The 24,195-nt window shown below is 26.4% G+C and overlaps 1 protein-coding gene and 1 long non-coding RNA gene across 5 annotated transcripts; one reads left to right on the forward strand and one right to left on the reverse strand.

The window, feature by feature from the left end:
• Positions 1-1,564: 1,564 nt before the first annotated feature.
• Positions 1,565-22,852, reverse strand: LOC101238258 (uncharacterized). 2 transcript variants are annotated; one of them, XM_065805106.1, is made up of 5 exons: positions 22,631-22,852; positions 4,808-4,982; positions 4,424-4,480; positions 4,096-4,317; positions 1,565-1,939 (listed from the first exon to the last, which is right to left on the reverse strand). In XM_065805106.1, exons 2-5 carry the CDS (start codon positions 4,961-4,963, stop codon positions 1,802-1,804), a joined length of 573 nt encoding a protein of 190 aa, XP_065661178.1. In that variant the 5' UTR covers positions 4,964-4,982; positions 22,631-22,852; the 3' UTR covers positions 1,565-1,801. The 2 variants fall into 2 exon arrangements, with proteins under 2 accessions (XP_065661178.1, XP_065661177.1); XM_065805105.1 differs by lacking the exon at positions 22,631-22,852 and adding an exon at positions 21,793-21,947 and having other exon boundaries at positions 1,610-1,939.
• LOC136084664 (uncharacterized) lies at positions 7,128-12,676 on the forward strand. Of its 3 annotated transcripts, none has more exons than XR_010640739.1 (3): positions 7,128-7,382; positions 11,610-11,727; positions 11,825-12,676. It is a non-coding gene; the product is annotated as an uncharacterized LOC136084664 (long non-coding RNA). The 3 variants fall into 3 exon arrangements; XR_010640740.1 differs by having other exon boundaries at positions 7,131-7,354; XR_010640741.1 differs by lacking the exon at positions 7,128-7,382 and adding an exon at positions 9,296-10,003.
• Positions 22,853-24,195: the final 1,343 nt, after the last annotated feature.

The raw sequence follows: 24,195 nt of genomic DNA on the forward strand, positions 1-24,195 counted from the left end.
GTTTTCGCACCATATTAAATGTATACTTGCATACCTACCAGCATAAATGAAGCACATCTAATATCTCCGCATCAGTTGCCTATGTTGCATATTCTATCGTTTTAGTATTACATCTTAACTGCCATATTCTAGTCGGTACACTAATAAAAAGTCCTGATTTTAGAGTAAAATCTCAAAAACTATTTTGAACTATTTTTTTTTTTTTAATTTTATCTTTTCCATTTTATGAAACCATCTTGTGTTGTTTATTAACATAAATCATTTTAAAATTAGATTTTTTAAGAGTTATCAAAAGTTATTGACCTTAACAACGCCTTAACAACAAAACTAGAACTGTTGTTTAACTCAAAATCTATACTAAGTTAAAAAGTTAAGATCAGCGCCATAATTCAAATGAGGCAAATCAGTCATACATTTCTGCTGAACATTATATATGATTTCACTCTTAAAAAAACTTTAAATGTGTTTTTGTTTTTTTGTTGTTTAATTTGGATAAACTTGAAACGGAAGGCTCTATATATATATATATATATATATATATATATTATATATATATATATATATATATATATATATATATATATTGGCTAATAGTTCTGGACCAATCTTGTGGTGATAATAGCTAAAGAATCTTTGGAGTATCATGAAAATAACGCACTTTAACTGTAGCTTTTAATAATATTTAAGTATAATGGCACTTACTAAGTAATATTCAAAAAATTATTTAACTGAGGTGTGGATGACATACTGATTTCCAAGTAATGAAGATGCTCACTAGTTTTTAGATCTATCCAATAAACACCATAATATTATTAAATCTACAATGGAAATTAAATTTATAAGTATTACATAAATAAAAACAAAGTATTAAATCTATTATCTGCCAATAATAATAATAAATTAAATTATCTTGTTCTTTTTATTACTAACAACAAAATCGGCGCAAATATCTTTAAAATACGATTTAAAAACAATCAAAAACGTTCAAATCAAATCTAATTCATGCCATGATCCAAAATAATCAATGGTATCTTTTAAGGATTTGCCCATAGAGAATTACGTTTATGCAATTTACATTGCTTATGAGCTATTTTTTTTTTATCAATTTGTTTGTTGAAAACAGGTATGGACTTTTTTTTTTTAACTTTGCATTAATATACGCGAGAGGACGTTTAATAATTTTAGAAAAAATTTCTACCCATCACAAACTTATTAAGAGACCCCGTTTATTAATTTTTACTTGTTATCAATAAAGAAACTGTCAAAACTAAAATAAGAAAAACTTTCAGTGTAACTGGCCTGTAAAAATTTAAAAATCACTGATAAAAATAATTTTTTTATCTTTATCATTGAGTTTATTAGATTTCCTCCCCACCCCCATCCCTCCTCTCTCCTTCCTGTTTATTAAATCTAGACAAAAAGTTCTTACCCAACTTTTTATTTCCACCCCACCTTGTATTAAGCACCTGAGAGTAAACTGGTTTGTCACAAATCTTTTTTTCAATGCTACTAAACAACAACTACTAAGCTATTAAGCAACTATTCTTATAACGAAAAAAAAAACTTTTTTGACAATATTATATTAAATATTTTTGAAAATTTTGTATTAAACGTATTTAAATAACTTTTAAGAATTCTTTTAAATGATGTTCTGCAAGAGCAATTTTGCTAGAAAATGGAACGTATGACTCTCCATCTTCTTTTTTTTAAAGTTTATAGTTCGATAATTTCTTTATTTATTATTATTTTTAAGTTCGATAATTTCTTTATTAATAAGTTGAGCTGTTCTGGTTTGAATGTGTTACGGTTCATATGGAGGTGGAGCATCGACTGTTGGCTCTGATTGCAAAAAATCAACGTTTCCAAACTGAAAACTACCATTCGTATACGGGGGAGGATTGATAGACGATGGCTGACGGTTAATAACAGAAGTTGATCTCTAAATAAAAGTAAACATTAAACTCAAACATAAAAAACAATATAATAAATTTAAAAAACAACTTTTTTGTGCAGTAAGCACGAAAAAAAAAATCAGTTACATAAAATAAAATTATAATCGAGTTAAGGTACTCCAGGAATAATTAGATCATAGTTAGACATATATGTGAGTATATTTCTGTGCGCAAAATGAAAAAGGGAGATAATCCATGAAATATAACTTTACAGCAGAAGGAATATAAAATTGGTGCAGTTGCAACTTTTTTGAAAAGTACGGTTTCAAGTCTAGTATAATAAATCGAGTGCTCATTTTTTGAGGGGATATTTAAAGTTTAAACTTTTTTCCAAGGAAAAAAGTTTAAACTTTAAATTTGATAGTTAATAATATTATTATTCGAATGTCGTGTATTTTCGACATTTTTTTACTCGTCTCCTTTTTCCTTTTGCACGCAGAATTGAATTATTAGACCTTAAAACAATAATGTGCAAAGTTTAAAAGTTTTCTTTAATATTCTATCTTATTTTAATTGAAATTTTTCACACCAGAAAAAGATGAAGTATAAACGTAAGTTATAAATAATAAACTTTTAAAATGGGTAATAATGAAAAATATTTTCAATGTATCTTTGTATCTAATGGAATAAATATATAAAATGAAAATATAAATATGAAAATATATTTAAATTATGTTTTAGACTTGTTTGGATCCTTTCAAAATTGTTATGTTTATAATTCATATAATTTGACAGTTTTTTTTTGTTTTGTTTTTTGTATGGGATTTCATAAAACTAGCAGGTATTAAACTTTACATACTCTTTCGAACTTTCAAACCTCAAACTTTCGAACACTAAAACATTATATTAAATGTTATTTGAAATAACTTCAAATTTTATTATATTAAATGAAATTTAAAGTTAGCTAATATCAAACACAATACTTCATATTTAGGGTTGGATATAAGTTTTTGGATTACTATTGTTCCCAGGTCCAATATAAGAATTTTTTACAAAACATTTTTATTTTATACAGGCATAAACATACCCATTTTTTAAGTTTGCTCCATATCTGAAAATTACCTTATGCACAAAAAAAAGCTGGTATTTTTTGCAATATAATTGCTTAATGCACCAGTTTGTCAAAAATAACCATCAATTTTGTTTTTATTTTGCTGTAATTTGTAATGTAATTTCTCAATGTCTTAATTGTAATTTCTCAATCTTTTCAACTTTTACTTGGAAGGATATGGAAAAATTTAACAAAGAGTTAAATGTAAGGGGGTTTGACAAATCTGATAACAGGAAAGACTAAGAAAGTTAAATCATTTAGCAAACTGGTACATCTATTTCCATGAAATTCTTTGAATTTTTTACTTTTTAAATTTTAGTACGTGGAAAAGACGTCTTTTGAACGTCTTTTTTAGGTCCTGTGCCCACTGGGTTGTGGTAACTTTTTTTTCGTTTTTTTTTTTTTTTTTTAGTTTATATTTTATTACATTAATTTGTAAATACTTTAAAAGGCACCAGACACTTTACGTGACGTCATAAATAGGATTTTTAACTCTTTAATTTTAAAGTCTTCTTCAAAAATAATCATTTTAATATTCATTTAATTTTTTTTTTAAAAAAACGTGTTTTAAAAAATAAAAAAGTTTAAAGATTTTATTTACTAAAGAAAGTTTTAAACAAATTTTTAACAGCGAGTTAAGTATACTCCTGTTGTCTGTTTTATACAAATTTTTAACAGCGAGTTAAGAATACTGCTGTTGTCTGTTTTAAACAAATTTTTAACGAGTTAAGAATACTGCTGTTGTCTGTTTTAAACATATTTTTAACAGCGAGTTAAGTATACTCCTGTTGTCTGTTTTAAACACATTTTTAACAGCGAGTTAAGTATACTCCTGTTGTCTGTTTTAAACAAATTTTTAACAGCGAGTTAAGAATACTCCTGTTGTCTGTTTTAAACATATTTTTAACAACAAGTTAAGAATACTCCTGTTGCTTGTTTTACACAAATTTTTAACAACGAGTTAAGAATACTGCTGTTGTCTGTTGTATACAAACTAATATACAAAAAAATATGTTAATTAACTTTATAAATTAGTTTAAAGAACTTAAAAGATAAAAGTTAAGTATTTTTAAAAAAAGTTTTAAATCTTACCATTGCTATTGGTGATATTAAAAAAGAAACCTCTGCTTCTATTCTCGCAACAATTGATAAAATTGCTGTATTTAACATTATAAAAATGTTAAAACTCATCACAAGAGCATAAAATACTAAATCACTATTATTTGTCGCTCGAAGTGACATGACAAACATCCAGCTTGTCACCACGGCCGATACAATACAACTTATAATACATGTACATATTAAAAGGTATATCTAAAATAAATATTAAAAAAGTATATAGTTTTAATTATAATATTAAAAAACTCAAACGTATAAATTGATTGTTTATTTGTTTATATAAAAAAAAATATTTTTATACCCATATATTGGTGCGATTTCTAGGGAAAAATATTGCAACATAACCGCTAAACAAGCACTAAATTAAAAAGTATTTTTACAATAAATATTATTTATTTTGTAAACTATACCATGGTATAGTTTACAAAAGTGCCATAGTATAGCATGACCATGATTCATATATTCAAAATAATTTTAAACATATTTCATTATTTATTTATAGTTTTTAATAATTCCGACAATTAAAATTAAAATAAATTTATTTTTTCTTAACTCTATATTCATATGAAATAAAGTTAAATGAAAGAAAAATTTTTATTTTTTTAAAAAAGATATAAAACTAAAAAAAAAATTATATATTGAATTATTAGATTTTGTAAATTAATGTTATATAATAAACTTGTACCATTCCAGCTATCCAAAATGGTACTGCGCCTGTTTTTCCAACTGGAGCTGGACATACTATAAAACCCCATATACCAATGGCTATCAAACATATACTAAATAAGATTTGGAAGACTCCTAATACCGTAATGACAGTCTTTCGTTGTTTAGCTTTCATTGTAAAACTTGTTTAAAATCTGTCGATGAAAAAAATACATAGAAAAATAAATTAATAAGAATACACATAAAAATACATATATAAAGTAGATTGATATGTATAATCTTATATATATATATATAGCAAATATTTTAACCATTTAGATGACTTAACTGGGTTAAAAAAAAAATAGTAAATTGGATAATTTTATTTTCATGAAAAACCAATTTTATCAAAATTTTTTAATCGTAAAAGATAATCAATAACAATAGTGACACCTTCCCACCCCACCCCCCACCCCATCAATTAATTTTTCGATCATTTAGTCGGCAATTTTAACCCTTTTAAACAAGTCATTCGGCAAATGTACAAGTTAGTCGGCAGATTTAGACAGTCAGTCGGCAAATGTCGACCAGTCAGTCGGAAAAATTTTAAAAACGAGGGTTTTTTTTCAGTCGGTAAAAAATTGAAATAGCACTCCCCCCTCCCGACCATGATACCTACTTTCGCCGGCTCTGTATATAATCTTTGAAAGTTATTTTCTTGTTAAACGATAACATGTATGTAATTAAATAAATACGGTTGCGTATAAACTTTTTTTAAAACATATTTAGTTGTTTTTATTTTGATATATATTGTTCAATATTTCGCTGATCTATTGTGATCAGCGTTATCTAATATAATAAATAAAAATCGTTACAAAGAAAATTGTTATAATAAAAATAAACCGTTAAAAAGATAACATTAAAAAGAGCATAAGAAAATACAAAAAATGGGTTTTCAAATGTTCAAATGTTGACGTCAAATAATCTAATAAAAGATGGCCTCCAGGTTTTTGTTGTCACGTTATTACCATCATCTCTATTAAGAACTTTTTCGCCACTTACCAACCCGTTCTCAACAAATATTTTTATTAGAAAATCAATTACTTGTTGTAGGTATATTCTTTTTGCCCGGCATAAAAACTCTTTGAATACGCCAGTGATAATATTAGGATTGTTATTTGAGTAAGGTTTTAAGTTGAATATTAGTTATTGCTTCTTTTCGATGTACTTAGAATTTAAAAGCTCCATGCATTGTATTTGTAATATTAATATCTAGAAAATTATATTGTTTTTGGTGGTTTTCAAATTCAACAGTGTATTTTATGGCGGGATTTTGTGTGCCGGCTGGGATATATATATCTATCTATCTATCTATATATATATATATATATATATATATATATATATATATATATATATATATATATAATATAAATCTGTTTTTGGTTTTAAATTTTAAGTACATCGAAAAGAAGCAATAACTAATATTCAACTTAAAACCTAACTCAAATAACAATCCTAATATTATCACTGGCGTATTCAAAGAGTTTTTATGCCGGGCAAGAAGAATATACCTACAACAAGTAATTGATTTTCTAATAAAAATATTTGTTGAGAACGGGTTGGGAAGTGGCGAAAAAGTTCTTAATAGAGACAACACGTGTATATATACACGTGTTTGTCACGATCAAGACGTAAACCAAAAACAGATTTATTTCACGTGCAGTTTCACTCTAGTTTAACTCGTGTTTTATGAGGTTTCAAAGTCAAATTTAAATCAATGCAATGGTTAATTTCACGGAATGAAAACCCTATTCTTGACACGTGTTATTCTTTTTGTTTTAGAGGGTTTTAAATACGCAACAGAAACTATGCGTAACTATAATAATGTTGTGCCGGCTGGAATAGATATATATATATATATATATATATATATATATATATATATTTATATATATATATATATATATATATATATATATATATATATATATATATATATATATATATATATATATATATATATACAGGTTTTAATTCCGAAAGTGAAACTAGATGTACCGGTATAAATATATATATATATATATATATATATATATATATACATATATATATATATATATATATATATATATATATATATATATACATATATATATATATATATATATATATATATATATATATATATATATATATATATATATATATATATATATAAACACACACACATACACACACACAAACACACAAACACACATATAATATATATTCAGCAATATTTAATATAAAAATCTTAAAATTATTTTTTTTTTTCTCGAGTAATCAATTAATAAAAAAGGTTGAAATTGTTTTACATCTGGAAAAATAATTTACAACCTTATTAAAATCATCCATAAAAGATGTCACGCTAAGTTTAACTAATGGTAAGAAGTAGGAGAATGTTGGCTCTCGTGCGCAGAGAATTTTAGAGTATTATAGCGCCTTATGTTCAATGAAAATCTTCGCAGAAAGGAGCCAATAAACTTTGACTTCTGGTTTGATTTCTGAATGACGTCTTTTATGGACGACCCCAGAGCTTTTAGTGGTAAAAAAGACATTTTTATTTTATTTTGGTAATTATCTTTACTTTTTTTTTTTTAAGCACACAGAGTAATTTTCTTAAATTAAAAGCTAATATATTGTTTGTGTTTTTTTAAAGGATATAAAATATATTGAATTAGAAACTATAAACCTAAGTGCATTTTTAAACTGTTTATATTATTATGGAAAATGAGCTAGCGACTAGATTTTTTAACGACTTTTGTGCAGTTTGGTTTTCTAGCATTACTGTTTGATTTTGTCTTTATAAATTATTTTATATGCCAATTATAATTACACTAAATTTTTTTTTTTACATTTTCACCTTTATAAAAAATGTTTTTAGTATTTGCTGTAAAATATTGACAAGATAAATTAAACTTGCGATTGAAGTTTTATTGCGTCATATCGATAGCACCATATTGCAGCCTTTTAGCTGACATTATTAAATTATTTTGACACAAAGGTAAATTTGTAGATAACTGCTATTAAAGAATAAATCTAGTAAGCTGGTCGGTAAATAATCTAGCTTTATAGCTAACAGTACAACATTCGATAGCTACATATCGTAACCAAGATAAAAATATTTTGTAAGCATAAATGGAAATTTGACTTGTTTGGTCACCCATAAAGAGATTGGTATTCGTTATCACTTGAAAGAAAATATTTAGAATAAGTAATTTCACTGATTGTTGACATAGCAAAGTAATTTCAATAAATGTAAACAAACATTTCTAAAATGTTAATGTTCAACAACATTGTCAATACTGGACGTTTGATAATGCTGTTATAAAAAATCTAAACAAATAAAAAACATCTTTAAAAATCTAAAACTAACACAGTTTTATAAATAATTTAGAACAATATTTTATTTTAAATTTTCTATTTGATGTAATATGTGCTTTGGAAACTTATTTAAAAATTCGTTATTACATTGATTAGCCAGCCATGATTGAGTGGCAATGGCAGCCATGATTGAGTGGCAATGGCAGTCATGATTGAGTGGCAATCGCAGCAGAGTTTCTATTTTATATTCTTTAAAAATTCAAATTTAGAAGAAAAAATCACTTGCAAAGAAATTCTAAATAAAATTGGAAAGTCGTTTCTAATATCCTTATTATATTGGCCGTTATGTGGTAATCATAATAACTTTATAAATAGCTTCAGAATCATTACATCACGATCGTGTAAACATATTTTATTCGTTGGTGATATAAACATGAATGCTTTTTGTCACGGAAAATTTTCTAACATAAAATGTTTTTTGAATCATTACTTAAGTTTAATTTAAATCTATTTTTAAACCAACATAAAATACGCAAACACAAAATACGAAAAAAAATTTTCTACTATCAAAAATATTAACAAGCTATTCTTATAATCCAAATTTTGAATCTTTCATTGCTAATTTCCTAAATCATTTCCCGGTCTTCCACATAGAAATTCTAACTATAAGTTACACGACGTCACAAAAAGAAATTAAGGTAAAAGATTCTCGAGAACTTATAAAGTATATAAGGAGTTTTAAGAAAACGTAAACTCGTCTATACTTCCGAATCGGTCATCCAAATCGATCATTTAATAATTTTACGGCTACTTCTATAATTTAGCTTAAACTTTTAAAGCTAAAGAATGAAGGTGATAAAAAAACGAACAAATTTTATAAACATTGTTTTCAAAAAAAATAAAGATTAAAATAAAATTAGTGTTTGTATATATATATATATATATATATATATATATATATATATATATATATATATATATATATATATATATATATATATATATATATATATATATGTATATATATAAAAGTTGTGTAAAAAGTAACTCAAATAAAAACTATATTGGTTTTCAAAAAAGTTGTTCGACTGAGTAAGTTACCAATGAGTTTACAAATAAAATATTTTACTATTTTGATAATGTTGAGCAGGTACTGGGCGTATTAGATGACTACTGAAACCGTTGTCTACTGAATCAAAGCCATTTGATTCACAGACCACGGTATATCACTTTCAAAACTAAACATTATGATATCAATTGCTGAATTTATAAATTATTAAAAAATAACTCGAATAATAGAAATCAGTTAGTCATTAATAAAGAGTTGAGTTTTTTTAGTATTGAGCGTGGGGGTCCTTCAGAGATCACTAAGGACCGTTTTTTGAAACCTTTAAAAAAGTAGTTTCATAATGTTCATGCCATAATATTACGGCTTTAAGCATCTCCTCATATTTCCTTATTGTTCATCAGTAATTGTACGTTTAATCGTCATAAAATTTATTACTACATATTTACACAGCTTTTGTTTCAATAATTCACTTTTACACGTGTTCACTTTAATTTTAAATATGGCAGATATGGAAGTTTTTTCAATGCAAAAATCATTATCAAAAAAGCGAATTTTTACTCACAAAGAGATAGATATACTTGATGAATGATTAATAAAAAGATTTGTTTGATGAATGATTAATGAAATTGATAATGAAAGATTAATGCTGCGAAAAATTGTTTGGTATGTTACAAACACAAAGTTCAAAAAGATTGAAGATATAAATGTGTAGAATGTAGCCTAGGACTTATTGCAATTCCGTACTTTGCCGAATATCAAACAAAAAGTGAAAATGTTGAAAAAATAACAGTGTTGAAAATAGTAAGAAAAATTTTTTAATTTATAAGTAAAAAAAGCACGATGTTTTTTAAAAATACGGGATATTTAGAGACCAGTTCAAAAAAAAGCTGGAATTAGCGACCGTAACTTAAAAAAACACGGAACTGTTAAAGGGTTAGTTTGTACCAATGATATATCCCGATGGGAAATCAACAACAGATTTTATTATTGAACAGTTTCCCGGTGGGAAATCGGCTAGCGAATAGCTAGCTGTAATCGTAACGATAGAGACAGCGATTTGGCCACGAGGGTCGCTAGCTTTTTGAAGTTAGCGAAAAGCTATCGATATTTGTAAAGATAAAGACAGCGATTTGGCTACGAGGACAGCTAGCTTAAAAAGCTAAAGATCTACTGGCTATTGCAGCTAGCGTCATATCGTAATAAAATTGCTGTCTAAAAAATTTTGATATGTAGCTATCAACCAGGTGTAGATTTGTAGATATTTTGTAGCTAACTACAAAGCTACGGTAGCAAGCGACACATTGCTACAAAATCGCAATGTTTAAAATTTAATTATTCTCATAATTATAATAGACTCAACACTAAAAATCGAACTTTTAAAGATGTTAAAGGCCTTAGGAAAAATTAAAATAAGAAAAAAAAAATCACTTGAAAATCGCTATCAAGCTAGCTAGTCGCAAGCTCATTTCCCACCAGGATATATATAGAGAGATTATTTTATTATCTATTTTTAATATGTATGCTGATAATACAATAATTATGTTTTATTTCATAAAATGTGTGTGGTCAAAACAAAAGATCAATCAATAAATCTATCGATAAAAGTTTCTTATGTTGCTTATTAACCATATAACAACAGAACAAAGAAATATATACAAGAGATCATTGAATTAAACATATCTGAAATATCTGCTTCAATATCATCTGCAATATTATAAGTATCATACTCATTTTTGTATTTTTGTTCTTAAAAAAACTTTCCTTTAGTCTTTTTCATAGTCGAACACACAAAACAAAATTAATCAGTGACAGTAATTTATTAATTATAAAATTTGCAAAGCCATCCAGTTAAAACTATATAAGTAATATTCTACTTCTATTATTTTAGTATTATATTAGTATTATTATATTATATTAGTATTATTATATTATATTAGTAGATAATAATCCAACTAATGTGACGAAAAATATGAGGAACTTAATTTTAATTTTTATGATGTTCTTAGTTTCAAGTTCAAATATAAAAATAAACTTTACTTTTTTTTCCAAATTTACTTTATTTATGAAGATATAACTTGCGTTCAAATAATATCCATAACTGTTATTGCATCAGTACTAAAACACTGATTGGCAGTTCACTGTATTCAGAGTTTTCAATTGTTTTATAAGGCTCCAAGTAATGGAAAAAACTTTAAAAAAATCAAAATTTTATGATGGTTATATTATTATTATTATATATATATATATATATATATATATATATATATATATATATATATATATATATATATATATATATATATATATATATATATATATATATATATATATATATATTTCGTCAATTAACTATCATTTTACAATGTTTTTTGTAAAAATTAAAAATTAAATCTTTTTATTCTGACAGGAGCAAGTAGAAGACACTGCATCACCCTGCTCCTATGTTCGTGAAAATTTCAATAAAGTTTTACGTAACACCTGTTCCATAAAATTTGAGACTAACTTGAATTAGCGATATTTAATTAGTAAGCTTGATAAAATAATTAGTATTTGGTATCAAATGAAAGCTCTATCTTTCCTCTTTCAATTAGCATATAAATTCTTTGATTATTTTTTGTTTAGATAACAATTTAAATGTCAAATCAACAAACCTTAAAAAGTCGTGTGTATAATTTTTATAAAAAAAAACATGAAGATGGAAAACACATTGTTTGGAACCATTTCAAGATGGAGGGCTACTCAAAAGCTACAATTTATAGATATATGAACAGTTACGATCAAAATAAACCATTGGGTCGCAAAGCTGGAAGTAAAAGAAGGCCTACTCTTAATACACAAAACAACGGCATCAAATTAAGGAAAATGTTTAACAATCGAAGAGGTGTGTCACTTTCAAAGGCTTCTAGAAGACTTGGTTGTAGCAAAAGTACCATCGGACGAATCATAAAAATGCTTTAAAAAGCCTATTCTTTGTTATAAAAGAAAGAAAAAATACTAAGCAGAATTCCTGAACAGAGGCTTTGGGGTCGCAAAAAATGTGGTCGACTTTATTCAAAATATCGCAACCATGAATTTATTATTGACCTTGAGCGTCGGATTTGTTATTGTGCCATTAGACTTGACCTAAATGCTGTACAAAAGCTGGTACAAGGTACCCTACCAGACTTAATCAAATTCGGCTCGCTTGCTTTTGTTTGCTATAAATTTTTTTTAAAGATGAATAATTACTTGCCCACGCTACATTACAATAACTAATTTGGCTATGAATAAATGAAAAGAACAAGCTTTTTAAGCACATTATATTCAAAAAGTGCTTCGTTTTGAAAAGGATCCCAAGAGCTTTTGAAATGTTGTTTTCCACTAATTGGATATGATTTTTCCAATTTAAATGATCGTCAAATATTATACCTAGGATTTTCATTGAATGAACTCTTTTTACTTTAATGTTGTTTATAAATAAATCAGCAAGTTTCAGGGGTGTGTTATCAGTTTTCGAAAGTTTTGTGAAGTTGTGTATTTAGTTTTATCAATGTTTACGGGCAGTTTATTGGCTTTAAACAGTCATTGAGATTTATTAGCTCTGTGTTTACAGTAGAAAAAACAAATTTTAAATTAGACCCCGAAAAAAAAAATTACTATCATCAGCAAAAAGGAGAAAATTAAAGAATTTAGAGGATAAGTGTATGTCATTAATATATAAGAGAAATAGCAGAGGGCCAAGTTTTGAGCCCTGAGGGACACAACAACTAATAACTTCTAACTGCGTAAAAATTAAATAATACGTCAAACATTGCTTACGATTTTGTAAATAAGACTAGCCATTTTATATTAGAATTTTGAATTCCATAATTTTTTAATTTATGGAGGAGGATTTCGTGATCGACGGTGTCGAATGCCTTTGATAAATGAACAAAAACTTCATGTGTATAATTATTGTCCATAAATCCTTTCAAAATATTGCTAGCCAAATCCATCACTGCATGCTCAGTGCAATGATACCCTTATTAAATTTGTGCAATGATACCCTCAGTGCAATGATACCCTCATTAAATCTAACTTTTTATCTTTATTGTCTCAAAGTTGTTATTATTTTTTTATATATGGAAATTCTATTAAACGTTGCACCTTTTGATGTCGAGTCAGCATAATTTGTCTTACCTTAGTTAAAACAAGGATATCTTGAGTAAAATTTGCGCTAAATACAAAATGTTTTCCTGAATGGTAGCAAAATAGTTGCTCCAGGATACAGTTTAAGTAATTTTTTAAACATAAGGTAAATTTAAAATGGCAGTGTTATATGTATAAATATTGATTTATTGCCTGTGTCAGTTTGACAAACTACGTTCAAACTAAGTTGTCTATTCTTTAAACTTTATAATTTTAGCTAGGGCTCTCATAAATAAATTAATAAACATACTTTGAAAATTTGAGGACAAAAATTTCAATAAAACTTAAGAGACCCGTCAAGAAAATTTGATCCGCAACACATGCGTTAGCTACACACTTGGCTTTGTTATTTATAATACTTAAGTGTATGTACCGGGTGGTATTCACATCAAGTATTTTTAATATATGTATGTATACGACTTACATATGTATAGCACTATAGTATAGTATTTATGCCACTTAAGTATTTATAATACTTAAGTGGTATACTTATATAAGTCGAATACATACATATATTATAAATACTTGATGTGACTACCACCCGGTGTATAGCGACTAGGTAGCAATGTTCGTAATAATAAAGATAGTAATTTGACCACGAGTATCGTTAGCTAGAAAAGCTGGCAGTTACCAAGCAAAAAGTCGATTTCTATTCTAAATATTACTTATTCATATCAATACCGTACACTATACTATTATTATTATTAATATTATTATTATTATTTTTATTATTATCATTATTATTAATGTTATTATTATTATCATCACATATTATTATAATCATTACTATTTATACTTACTATAGTTGCAAATGGTTTTTTAAACATACTTTACTCAACGCGCGTCCAGAGGCGGGGTATTAACCCCCTCCACCAAATAAAATAATTTTCGGCCGATGCTATTCGCACGGCCGCCGTGTTTCAATTCTGAAAAGGCTATTCGCTCGAACGCACGGTAGTTTGAAATAATCAAAAAGTGGCATTAGTTCAAGATTTGTGAAAATCAGATATAAAAAATTCTGATTATGCAAGATTGTTGCAAATTAGTCATATTTTGATGTTCTGAAAGAATTTTTTTTTAGACCACTTGGCGCTTCCCCGCAGATGCTCAAAGTTGCCATTTTTTAAAGAACAATTGTTTAGTGAAAAAGCAATAATTTCGAACTTTTATTTTATTTCTTAAACCGCACCTGTGAACTTCCATATATTATATATCAATCGGAAGAATGTTAAACAGGCTTTCAGAGTTTATTGTTAAATATGTTTTAAAACTGCATGTTATGTCGTAAAAATGTAGAGAAAGATAACTTTTTAGACTAGGAAATAATAGCATGTTTGAATGTGACTTTTATTAAATTCTGTATGTTTCTGTAAAAATCTGAATACGTATGGATAAACTTCGACCCTTCTTGTTTTAATCCAATATAGGTTTTGATGCCGCCCGAAAAGAAATTTACAAAATGCTGCCCGAAAGAATTTACAAAAAATCTTTTTGTCAATTTAAAATTGTGTAAATAAATAATAAAGTACAAATTGTCTTAAATGAAGTTAAAGAATAAAGATTTTATTACTTTTGTGACTGGTGATGTTATTAAAACGTCGGAATGTTTAAAATTTTTGGAGGAGAAGAATGTTATGAAAATTGAAGGTACTCAAGAAAAAGAATTAGAAAAATTATCAACATTACAAGCCTCGTACAAATAAAAAACGAAGGATGTTCAATACTCCAAGTATAAATTTCATAAAAAGTCAATTTTCTGGTTAGAACATGAATTTAATTTTGAATTTATCTGGAAACTCTCAAACGTATTAGAAAGGCCAGAATTAAAGATAGGGCAGCATACATTGCCTTTTAAAGATAAAGGTAAACGAGCTAAAAGAATAGCAAATTCTAATTTGTCTAAAAAAGCTGAATATGATGCAAAGTATATACTTGAAACAGCAAGATACTCAGCCAAACAAACAGGTAATAAGAACTTAGAAAAATTATTATCTGCATTCTACAAGACCAACAATTAGCATATGATATCAGTAAAAACATTGACAAAGAAATAAAAAAAATATCTCCAGGAGAGGGACTCGCTTTTCTATTAAATTATGGTTTTACTAAATCTCAGTACATGGCGATAAGATTGGAAAGTAAAGAGAGAGGTGCAACTATTTATCCGTTTTACTGCAATATTCTGGAATCTAAAAAAAAATGTAGACCAAATAATATTCACATCTCTGACAAGGAGGAAAATGTGCCATTACAAAATCTTCTAATACATACTGTTTAAAGAACAGTAGAATCACAAGAGGCGCAAATTATATCTAAAATTACTAATAAAGAAAAGGACTCAATTGAGTTGATTTTTGTTGTAAATTGGGGATTTGATGGAGACAGTAATTTTTCCCAATTCGATCAACAGGTCGATGAGTTATTTAAAAGTTCATCAGATGATTCGCTTTTTTCAAACATATGACTGGGGTGCGTTTTGGGCAAACCCAACTCCTAATTCTGTTAGATTTTGCAGACCAATGATCTTAAAGTATGCTAAAGAAAGTAAAGAACTTGTTCTAGAAATAAAATTTTTTTTGTTGAACGACAAATAAATGATATTACAATTACTTTCTGATATTACAATATGGTTACCAAATGGAAAAGTTCTTAATATCAAAAGCTTTTTTTTTTAACAGACATCGATTGAAAAGTTTTAGCGGAAATCACTGAAACACCGTCTTATCAATTGTGTCTGCTTTGTAAAGCAACACCTACTGAAATGAGTCACATTGAAAACTACACAAACAAATTATTTAACTCTGAGAAAGCATTTTTTCTCTTTGGAATAAGTCCACTTCATTGCTGGATCCATTTCATGGAATACCCCCTTCATTTGTCGTACAAATTGGATATTAAGCAATAGCAGAAAAATACAAAATTAGATGTTGGGAAAAATTAAATTTACACGTAGACAAACCCCATCCAGGTGGTACTGGTTCATTTAATAAAGGCAATACTGCACGGCGAGGATTTTCTAATCCGACATTGTTATCAGTAATTTTGGATATAGATATTAATCTTATTGTCCATTTAAGAACAATATTAATATGTTTGTCTTGTCAAATTCCAATTGATCCAGTCAAATTTGAAAATTATTGTCCACAAATTGTTTTAATTAAAAATGAGAAATATTCATGGTATAAAATTCCTACTTGTGTTCATAAAGTGTTAGCTAATGGAGCTCAAATCATGGTTGAATTAATTTTGTTGGAACTTTTGGCGAAAATGCTGGAGAAAGTCTTCACAAATGTCATAGAAAAGGTTGTATGGATCATGCAAGAAAAACCTCAAGAACTAACAACTTAACTAATGTTTTTTGTTGAGGTTTAGAAAAATCAGATTCTTTTTCAAGTCTATTCAAATTCAAGTCTGTATGTATATCAGTACTACCAGAAGAGATATTGTAACTTTTTACTGATCGAAAATTCCACAAGAAGTAAGGATGTTAATGAAGAGGTTTTACCTGAAGTAATTGATTTTATCGAAAATTAGATTGCGTTGATATAGAAGCCGATAGCAGTTTATTCGATAGCGAATAAATACTCAGCTGTAACTTCGAAATTTACTTTTAATTAAAATAATTCGAAACCATTATTTTTAAATGATATCAGTGCTTCTATTTTGAATGTTTTTTTCTTATTCTGCAAGTCTCCTTACTTGGCGAAAACCTCTTTTGTATTTTTTTTAAAAAATTGATCTTTTTGATTACGCTTTTAATCTAATAATTTTATTTTATGTATGCTAAGAAATATATTAAAAAATAAAATTGGAGCGTCATTTTTAGCACTGAATAAAAATGACTGTCATGTTTTATGTAAAAAAAAAAAAAAAAATCAATTTAAGTAATTTCAATTCTAATTTAAGTAAAATCGATTTCTAATTCTTTTTCTTTAGCACCTTCAATTTTCATAACATTCTTCTTCTCCAAAAAGTTTAAACATTCCGACATTTTAATAACATCACTGGTCACAAAAGAAATAAATTCTTTATTCTTTAACTTCATTTAAGACCATTTGTACTTTATTATTTATTTACACAATTTTAAATCGACAAAAAGGTTTTTTGTAAATTCATTCAACTTGCGAAAGCTTTTGAGGTTATATTAATTTAAAGGAAGTATTTTGAGGTTATATTAATTGTAAGTCTTAAAGTTACCACAAATATATCTTTTCATGACAATATTATGCAATTTGATTGAAAATGACAGTCATGCTTTATAAAAAAAAAGAAATTAATTAATTTATGTAGAAACATTTTTAAATTGAAAATAGTTATTCTTGGGCGGGTCCGGGCGGCATCAAAACCTATATTGGATTAAAACAAGAAGGGTCGAAGTTTATCCATACGTATTCAGATTTTTACAGAAACATACAGAATTTAATAAAAGTCACATTCAAACATGCTATTATTTCCTAGTCTAAAAAGTTATCTTTCTCTACATTTTTACGACATAACATGCAGTTTTAAAACATATTTAACAATAAACTCTGAAAGCCTGTTTAACATTCTTCCGATTGATATATAATATATGGAAGTTCACAGGTGCGGTTTAAGAAATAAAATAAAAGTTCGAAATTATTGCTTTTTCACTAAACAATTGTTCTTTAAAAAATGGCAACTTTGAGCATCTGCGGGGAAGCGCCAAGTGGTCTAAAAAAAAATTCTTTCAGAACATCAAAATATGACTAATTTGCAACAATCTTGCATAATCAGAACTTTTTATATCTGATTTTCACAAATCTTGAATTAATGCCACTTTTTGATTGTTTCAAACCACTGTAAAACCGCTGTGTTCCAATCTAAAAAGACTATTCGCACGACCGCGAAATCAAATCTTGCAATCAATTTTTGAGTCACTTCCTGATGATAGGTTTTCTTCAAGTTTTGTATACATACTTTTACTTGATGACAATCCAATATTCAATAATTAGTTTTGCAATAAGTCAATTAATTTACTTAATTTTAATTAAGTTTATTTTTTATATGAAAAGAAGAATTAAAATTTATAAATAAGTATATTAATTATTTACGGACGTATACGTGCATTTAGCTTATTTTGATAGAGCGTTTACGACGTAAGCTGAATTTCTAAGATTCGAAACCCGCCTCTTCCTGAATTTTTTCCGTTTTTTTCCGCAAGCTTACAGCCGAATGTTAATAAATTAAAATAGTAATATCAAAAAAAACTAATTGCAAAATTTGTGTTTTAATAACATATAAAAGTATTGGCTTTTAAAAATTCGTTTTCAATTTTACTTGTTCTTTTCCTGTTCTTTTAGAATGGCGGAGAATTCTATGTAACTATCAAAGCTGTCATATTCTTTCAGATCTTCCATTTCAGTTTTCAATTTGTTTTGTTGTACCTATTAATTAATTCTAAAGCTACGATGCAGTCCTATTTTAAACTTTGCAAATTTGACCGTGCAAACACCTTTTCATAACTGTTTATACGTCGGCCGTGCCAATAGTCTTTTTTAGAAGTTGTTCAATGCGGCCGTGCCAATAGACACTATCATAATTTTCGAGTTATAGTTGATTATTTTGAGGAGCAAAGATGGCTTATCATTAAAAGATCTGGTATCATTTAAAGAAACGTTAACCCATATTACTTATTTCATAAAAAAAACATGTTAAGATTAGAAAGTCTTAAAAATTACACTAAAAAAGAAATTAATAAAATAAAAAATAAAAAAGAAATTAATAAAATGCCAAAAAAGTTTTTTATAAAAACTACTATAAACAATTCCTAGCCTAAAAGTTCACCATTTTCCTTCCTAATATCTAATTAACCTTTTTATGGATCATTTTTTAACCATGGGTCATATATATGTTTTCTTTGTTTTTTGTTAATATTAGTTGATTTTATTGGCATATTGGATACAAGCTTTTTATTTTTTTTAAAACTTTACAAAATAAGCAATTGAAGAAACCCAGCCATTTTGAAAATGCAAAAAAAATTTCACTGTTGTAATTTTTAATCGAAGTGAAAGCAGATATTTCAAGAACGTTTATTGCAGTGAAAGTTTTTTGTAAATACTTCCTAATCATTTCAAGATTTAGCAAACCTTTAATAATGAGTTTAATTTCTATTATAACAACTTGTTATAAAATTACTGCAAAACTGTTGGCCATGAAGCTAAAATACTTTGTCAGCATGTTTTATTGATTCATTGTCTGCATGAATTTTTAATTTGTAGAAAAAGTTGTAATAAAAATTTATAAATTTGTTATTTGGAACCAATGCTATAAACAAAAAAAAACGTTTATTATGTTTATAGCATTTTTTGCGTAATGCACAGAGGTTTTGCATAAAAAAACAAAACAATCAATTGCTATAAATATTATTATAAATATATATATACATTAAACATATTTTAAAGGTATATATATATATATATAATTTACAATAATGGATTGTTTTTTTTCTTTTTTGATTATTACGCTAAACCTTCGTTATGACCGGGGCAAGATGACTTATTACACGTTTTCTGTCTCCAATTTTAATAAATTATAAAACAATTAATTACTCAAACTAAAGTAACACAAAATAAACACAGGTAACAAAAATATAAAATTAATCTTATAGTATTAGGAAAAAGATATTTATCCCAGCTAATGGTTTATTTAGGTACCAAAGGTGTCTTAATGTCCAATTCCATTCAAACTATTCTTAAAATATGTAAAGATAAAAGGCAAATTCTTATAAACTGCCAACTGCTTTCTAAAAAGTAAAAATAAAGTCCTTAAAACTAAAAATCTGCCGACTGAAATATGTCAAATGCCGACTAAACGACTTCATTTTTTAAAAAACCGATTGAAAGTTGAAAGTAGCCTTCTTTGGAGGAGAAGTTAGGAGAGAGGGGTGTACCGCACACACAAACCCATTAAATCGCAACTGAAGACAATTTTGCTGGCGATGAATTTTGATAAAGTTGAGTTTTGCTGACGTTGAGTTTGATAACGTTTTTTTACAAATTTTAATTTTAAAATCTTCGTTATATTCTATTTCCGGTTTTAAGGTTAACAATACATAGCAAGATAACTATAGTGTTATATTTACGTTTTTATGTTATAAGAAATTAGCGACTAAAGTTTAATAATTAATAATAAAAACAAACACTTTAAAAGTTATATGAATTATACCATAAGTTTAATAGTATAACATAAATATCATAAACGATGTTTATAATTATAAAGAATATGAATGATTTATGAATATTTATTTAACTGATCTGAGATGTATATAAGATTCATTTAATTGATCTGAGATGTATATAAGATTTATTTAACTGATCTGAGATGTATATATGAATTATCTAACTGATCTGAGATGTATATAAGATTCATTTAAATAATTTGAGATGTATATAAGATTCATTTAACAACATTAACGGTAAAGTTAAAACAATAAGATTAAATTTTTCACAAATCGAATTGTCAACGACTGGAGTTCACTACCTTTATTAGAAATTGAATCAATCAGTTTTTAAGGTTTTAAAGTCTAAGACTCCTAAAGTTCTACATTTACTGACACACGCAATCCTAGACTCATATAGGTCTCTACATAACAATTTTAGACTTCGATAGATCTCCATTTATTGACTTGCACAATCTTAGACTCCTGATGGTCTCCGTTGTAAAGGAGTCGAATTCAAGCAAAAAAATGAACATGGTTGTTTTTCTTTTAGAGCGTAGATCATATAACATAGCTTTTGAAAAGTTACTTGCATTTATACAACTTTGATTAGTTATTTTTACAGTCAATTAATTTTGATTATAATTGTTACGCGTTATTTACTGCACAAAAAAGGTTTTTATAAACTTTGATTCAAGAAATTTTTCTTAAAGAACTTGCTTTTTTAAAAGTTATATAATACTAACATTAAATAATATTAAAAAGGAGTAATGTTTTGTGATTTTCAAAAATATTTTGCGTCCTTTCAAAATGTTTTAATACCATTTTATATTTTAGGGTGTTTGTTTATTCTATAGTTTATTTCTTTAGTTTTCTTAAGTTACTTCGAAACTTTAGTTTATTAATAAGCTATCGCAGTCAAGTAGCTGGATTACTTGACTGCATTTAATCATAAAAAAACGTCTTTTGAACGTTCAAAAGACGTTTTTTTAGGACCAAATGCTGGCTGGGAAGCTAATAGCGTAAATTTTAACAAATAATTATGGTATCGAAAAAGTCACAAAAAAGGTAAACTAATTTATATGAGGTACAAAACTGATATTTATTTCAACAAATAAATATTTTATTAAAACAACACATAACTTCACTAAATTATTCTTTTCTAAAATGTCATTTCATTTAAAAATACAATTTCTAAAGGTTTATGTCAAAAAACTATCATCTTTGGCCAGAATTATAATATTACCTTTAACGCTGAATCTTCCAAACAAAAAATTATAACCAACTAAGTTCAATTTTTTTTAATCGACAAAAAATGTTTCTAATTACTATTGTTTAATAACAATTGTTGAAAACAAATTCACGAATTAAAAAAGTTGATGAGAAGTCTAAGAAAACAGTATAAAAACTTACGTAATAAATTTAATTAAAGTTTACAAATTACCAAACAGTTGCTCGGATACAAACAAATTATGAGAATATTATCCTGACTGTCGTAATTTGTAGGAAACACAAGGAAGGAAACCATTTGCGATACAATCATTTTTTTATTTGTTAAATTGTTATTTACATATCTAATATCATTTCTTTAAAATACTTAAAAATACATTAAAGAATTGTTTTTATTCTTTATTCTACATATATATATATATACATATATTATATATATATATATATATATATATATATATATATATATATATATATATATATATATGTATATATATATATATACATACATTCATACATACATACATACATACATACATACATACATACATACATACATACATACATACATACATACATACATACATACATACATACATACATACATACATACATACATACATACATACATACATACATACATACATACATACATACATACATACATACATACATACATACATACATACATACATACATACATACATACATACATACATACATACATACATACATACATACATACATACATACATATATATATATATATATATATATATATATATATATATATATATATATATATATATATATATAAAAGAGAAAGAGAATATAAAAATTGATTTAAAATGCACCTCTGTTTTCAGCAACACCTTGTTTTATCGATGTCTTGTCTTAAAAAATGATTGACAAACCGGCATACGGCGTTTTTCAGAGATATTTAATATTAAATAAAAACACACTATTCAGACTAATTTTTATTTCAAGTAAATGCACAACATTATTTGTGCTATTAAACGTCCAAATAAAGTTCTGGTAAGGTGTTACATTTGTGTTACCTCCACTTTTTTGTCATAATTGTGTTAACTATGCTGTTAAAATTTGTCGTAATTCCTATTAATTACAAAAAAGATATTTTCCTATGCATTGTCAAGGTGCTGGTATTTTGTTTTGCAATAATAATTATATTCATTAATTTCCCAAAGTACTTGAATTTTACACGCGTGTGTAAACCATGTAGCTTTTCGCCTATTAATTGCTACAAAATATTACGTAAAATGTCTACCAACAAGTTATACGTTAAAATATCTACCATATAGTAGAAAAAGCATTAAGCTCACAAAGAAATTAAAGCTTAAAATGCGCTATTATCCCCTTGTTCAAATGAAGTTTTTTATCAAGAAAGTAACTTTTTAGTCATACCACATTCAGATACTAAAGCTCAAAGTTTTTAACAGTTTAACGGTTAATCAACTGATCCATTTTTAATGATGCTGATAATAAAATAAATTTTTTTTTTATGAATGTTGCTCGATATGCCACAAACATTTACGTCAGTAACTTTATTGCATATAAATCTACATAGCTATTTAAATGATTACACATTTTTATAACTAATAATAATCCAAATTATTGAGAGATAATTTTAATCAAAATATAAAATAAAAATCAAAAGTATAACACTGTAAAATGAATAATATTGTCTGTTTTAAATTTGCTTAAACTAATGACATTATGAAAATTATAGGGTTTGTAAATTGGAAGAAAAAAGACCAGGAAGGGAGAGGGGGTGATATTTTCAACTTTTATGCTACAGCATAAAATTCTATACATCCTAATGATAGTCAACTTTATACAAAAGTTACTTTAAAGTTAATTAAAAAAAGATTTTATATAACAGTTATATTAATAGAACACTTCCTTTATTTTTTCATGCTATACATGGCTTTAAAACAGACAACCGACAAACGTAAGAGCAACTTAGTAACAAAACTGTTTTTTACTATTTTTAACTAAATTTATACAAATTAGCAGATTTTAAACTTTATCAAAAACTTGTTCGAATCCCGAGCTTCAAAAGTTGTTACGCTTTATTTTTTGAAAGTTAAAATGAATATAAATGGAATAAATGTATAGTCTGGAAGGAAACAATAGATTATTGTTTAATTACTCAGGTTTTTGTACCCAAAAACACTAACGTCGAGATTTTTTGGAGTGTAAAACATTAATAACAAATTGAATACTCCTTACTGAAAATTTATTGAAAATTAACTTATAGTTAAAATATTATATTTGAATCTAGCATCATCATACCTAAAACAAACTAATATATGAATGGTATTTTAGCAGGAGATGTCTAATAACCTGTATAGAATAACCCGTAATAATAATAAACCGTAATAATAATAACTCGTAAGAA

This window comes from Hydra vulgaris, chromosome 09 (assembly GCF_038396675.1).
Source record: "Hydra vulgaris chromosome 09, alternate assembly HydraT2T_AEP".
Lineage (NCBI taxonomy): Eukaryota > Metazoa > Cnidaria > Hydrozoa > Anthoathecata > Hydridae > Hydra > Hydra vulgaris.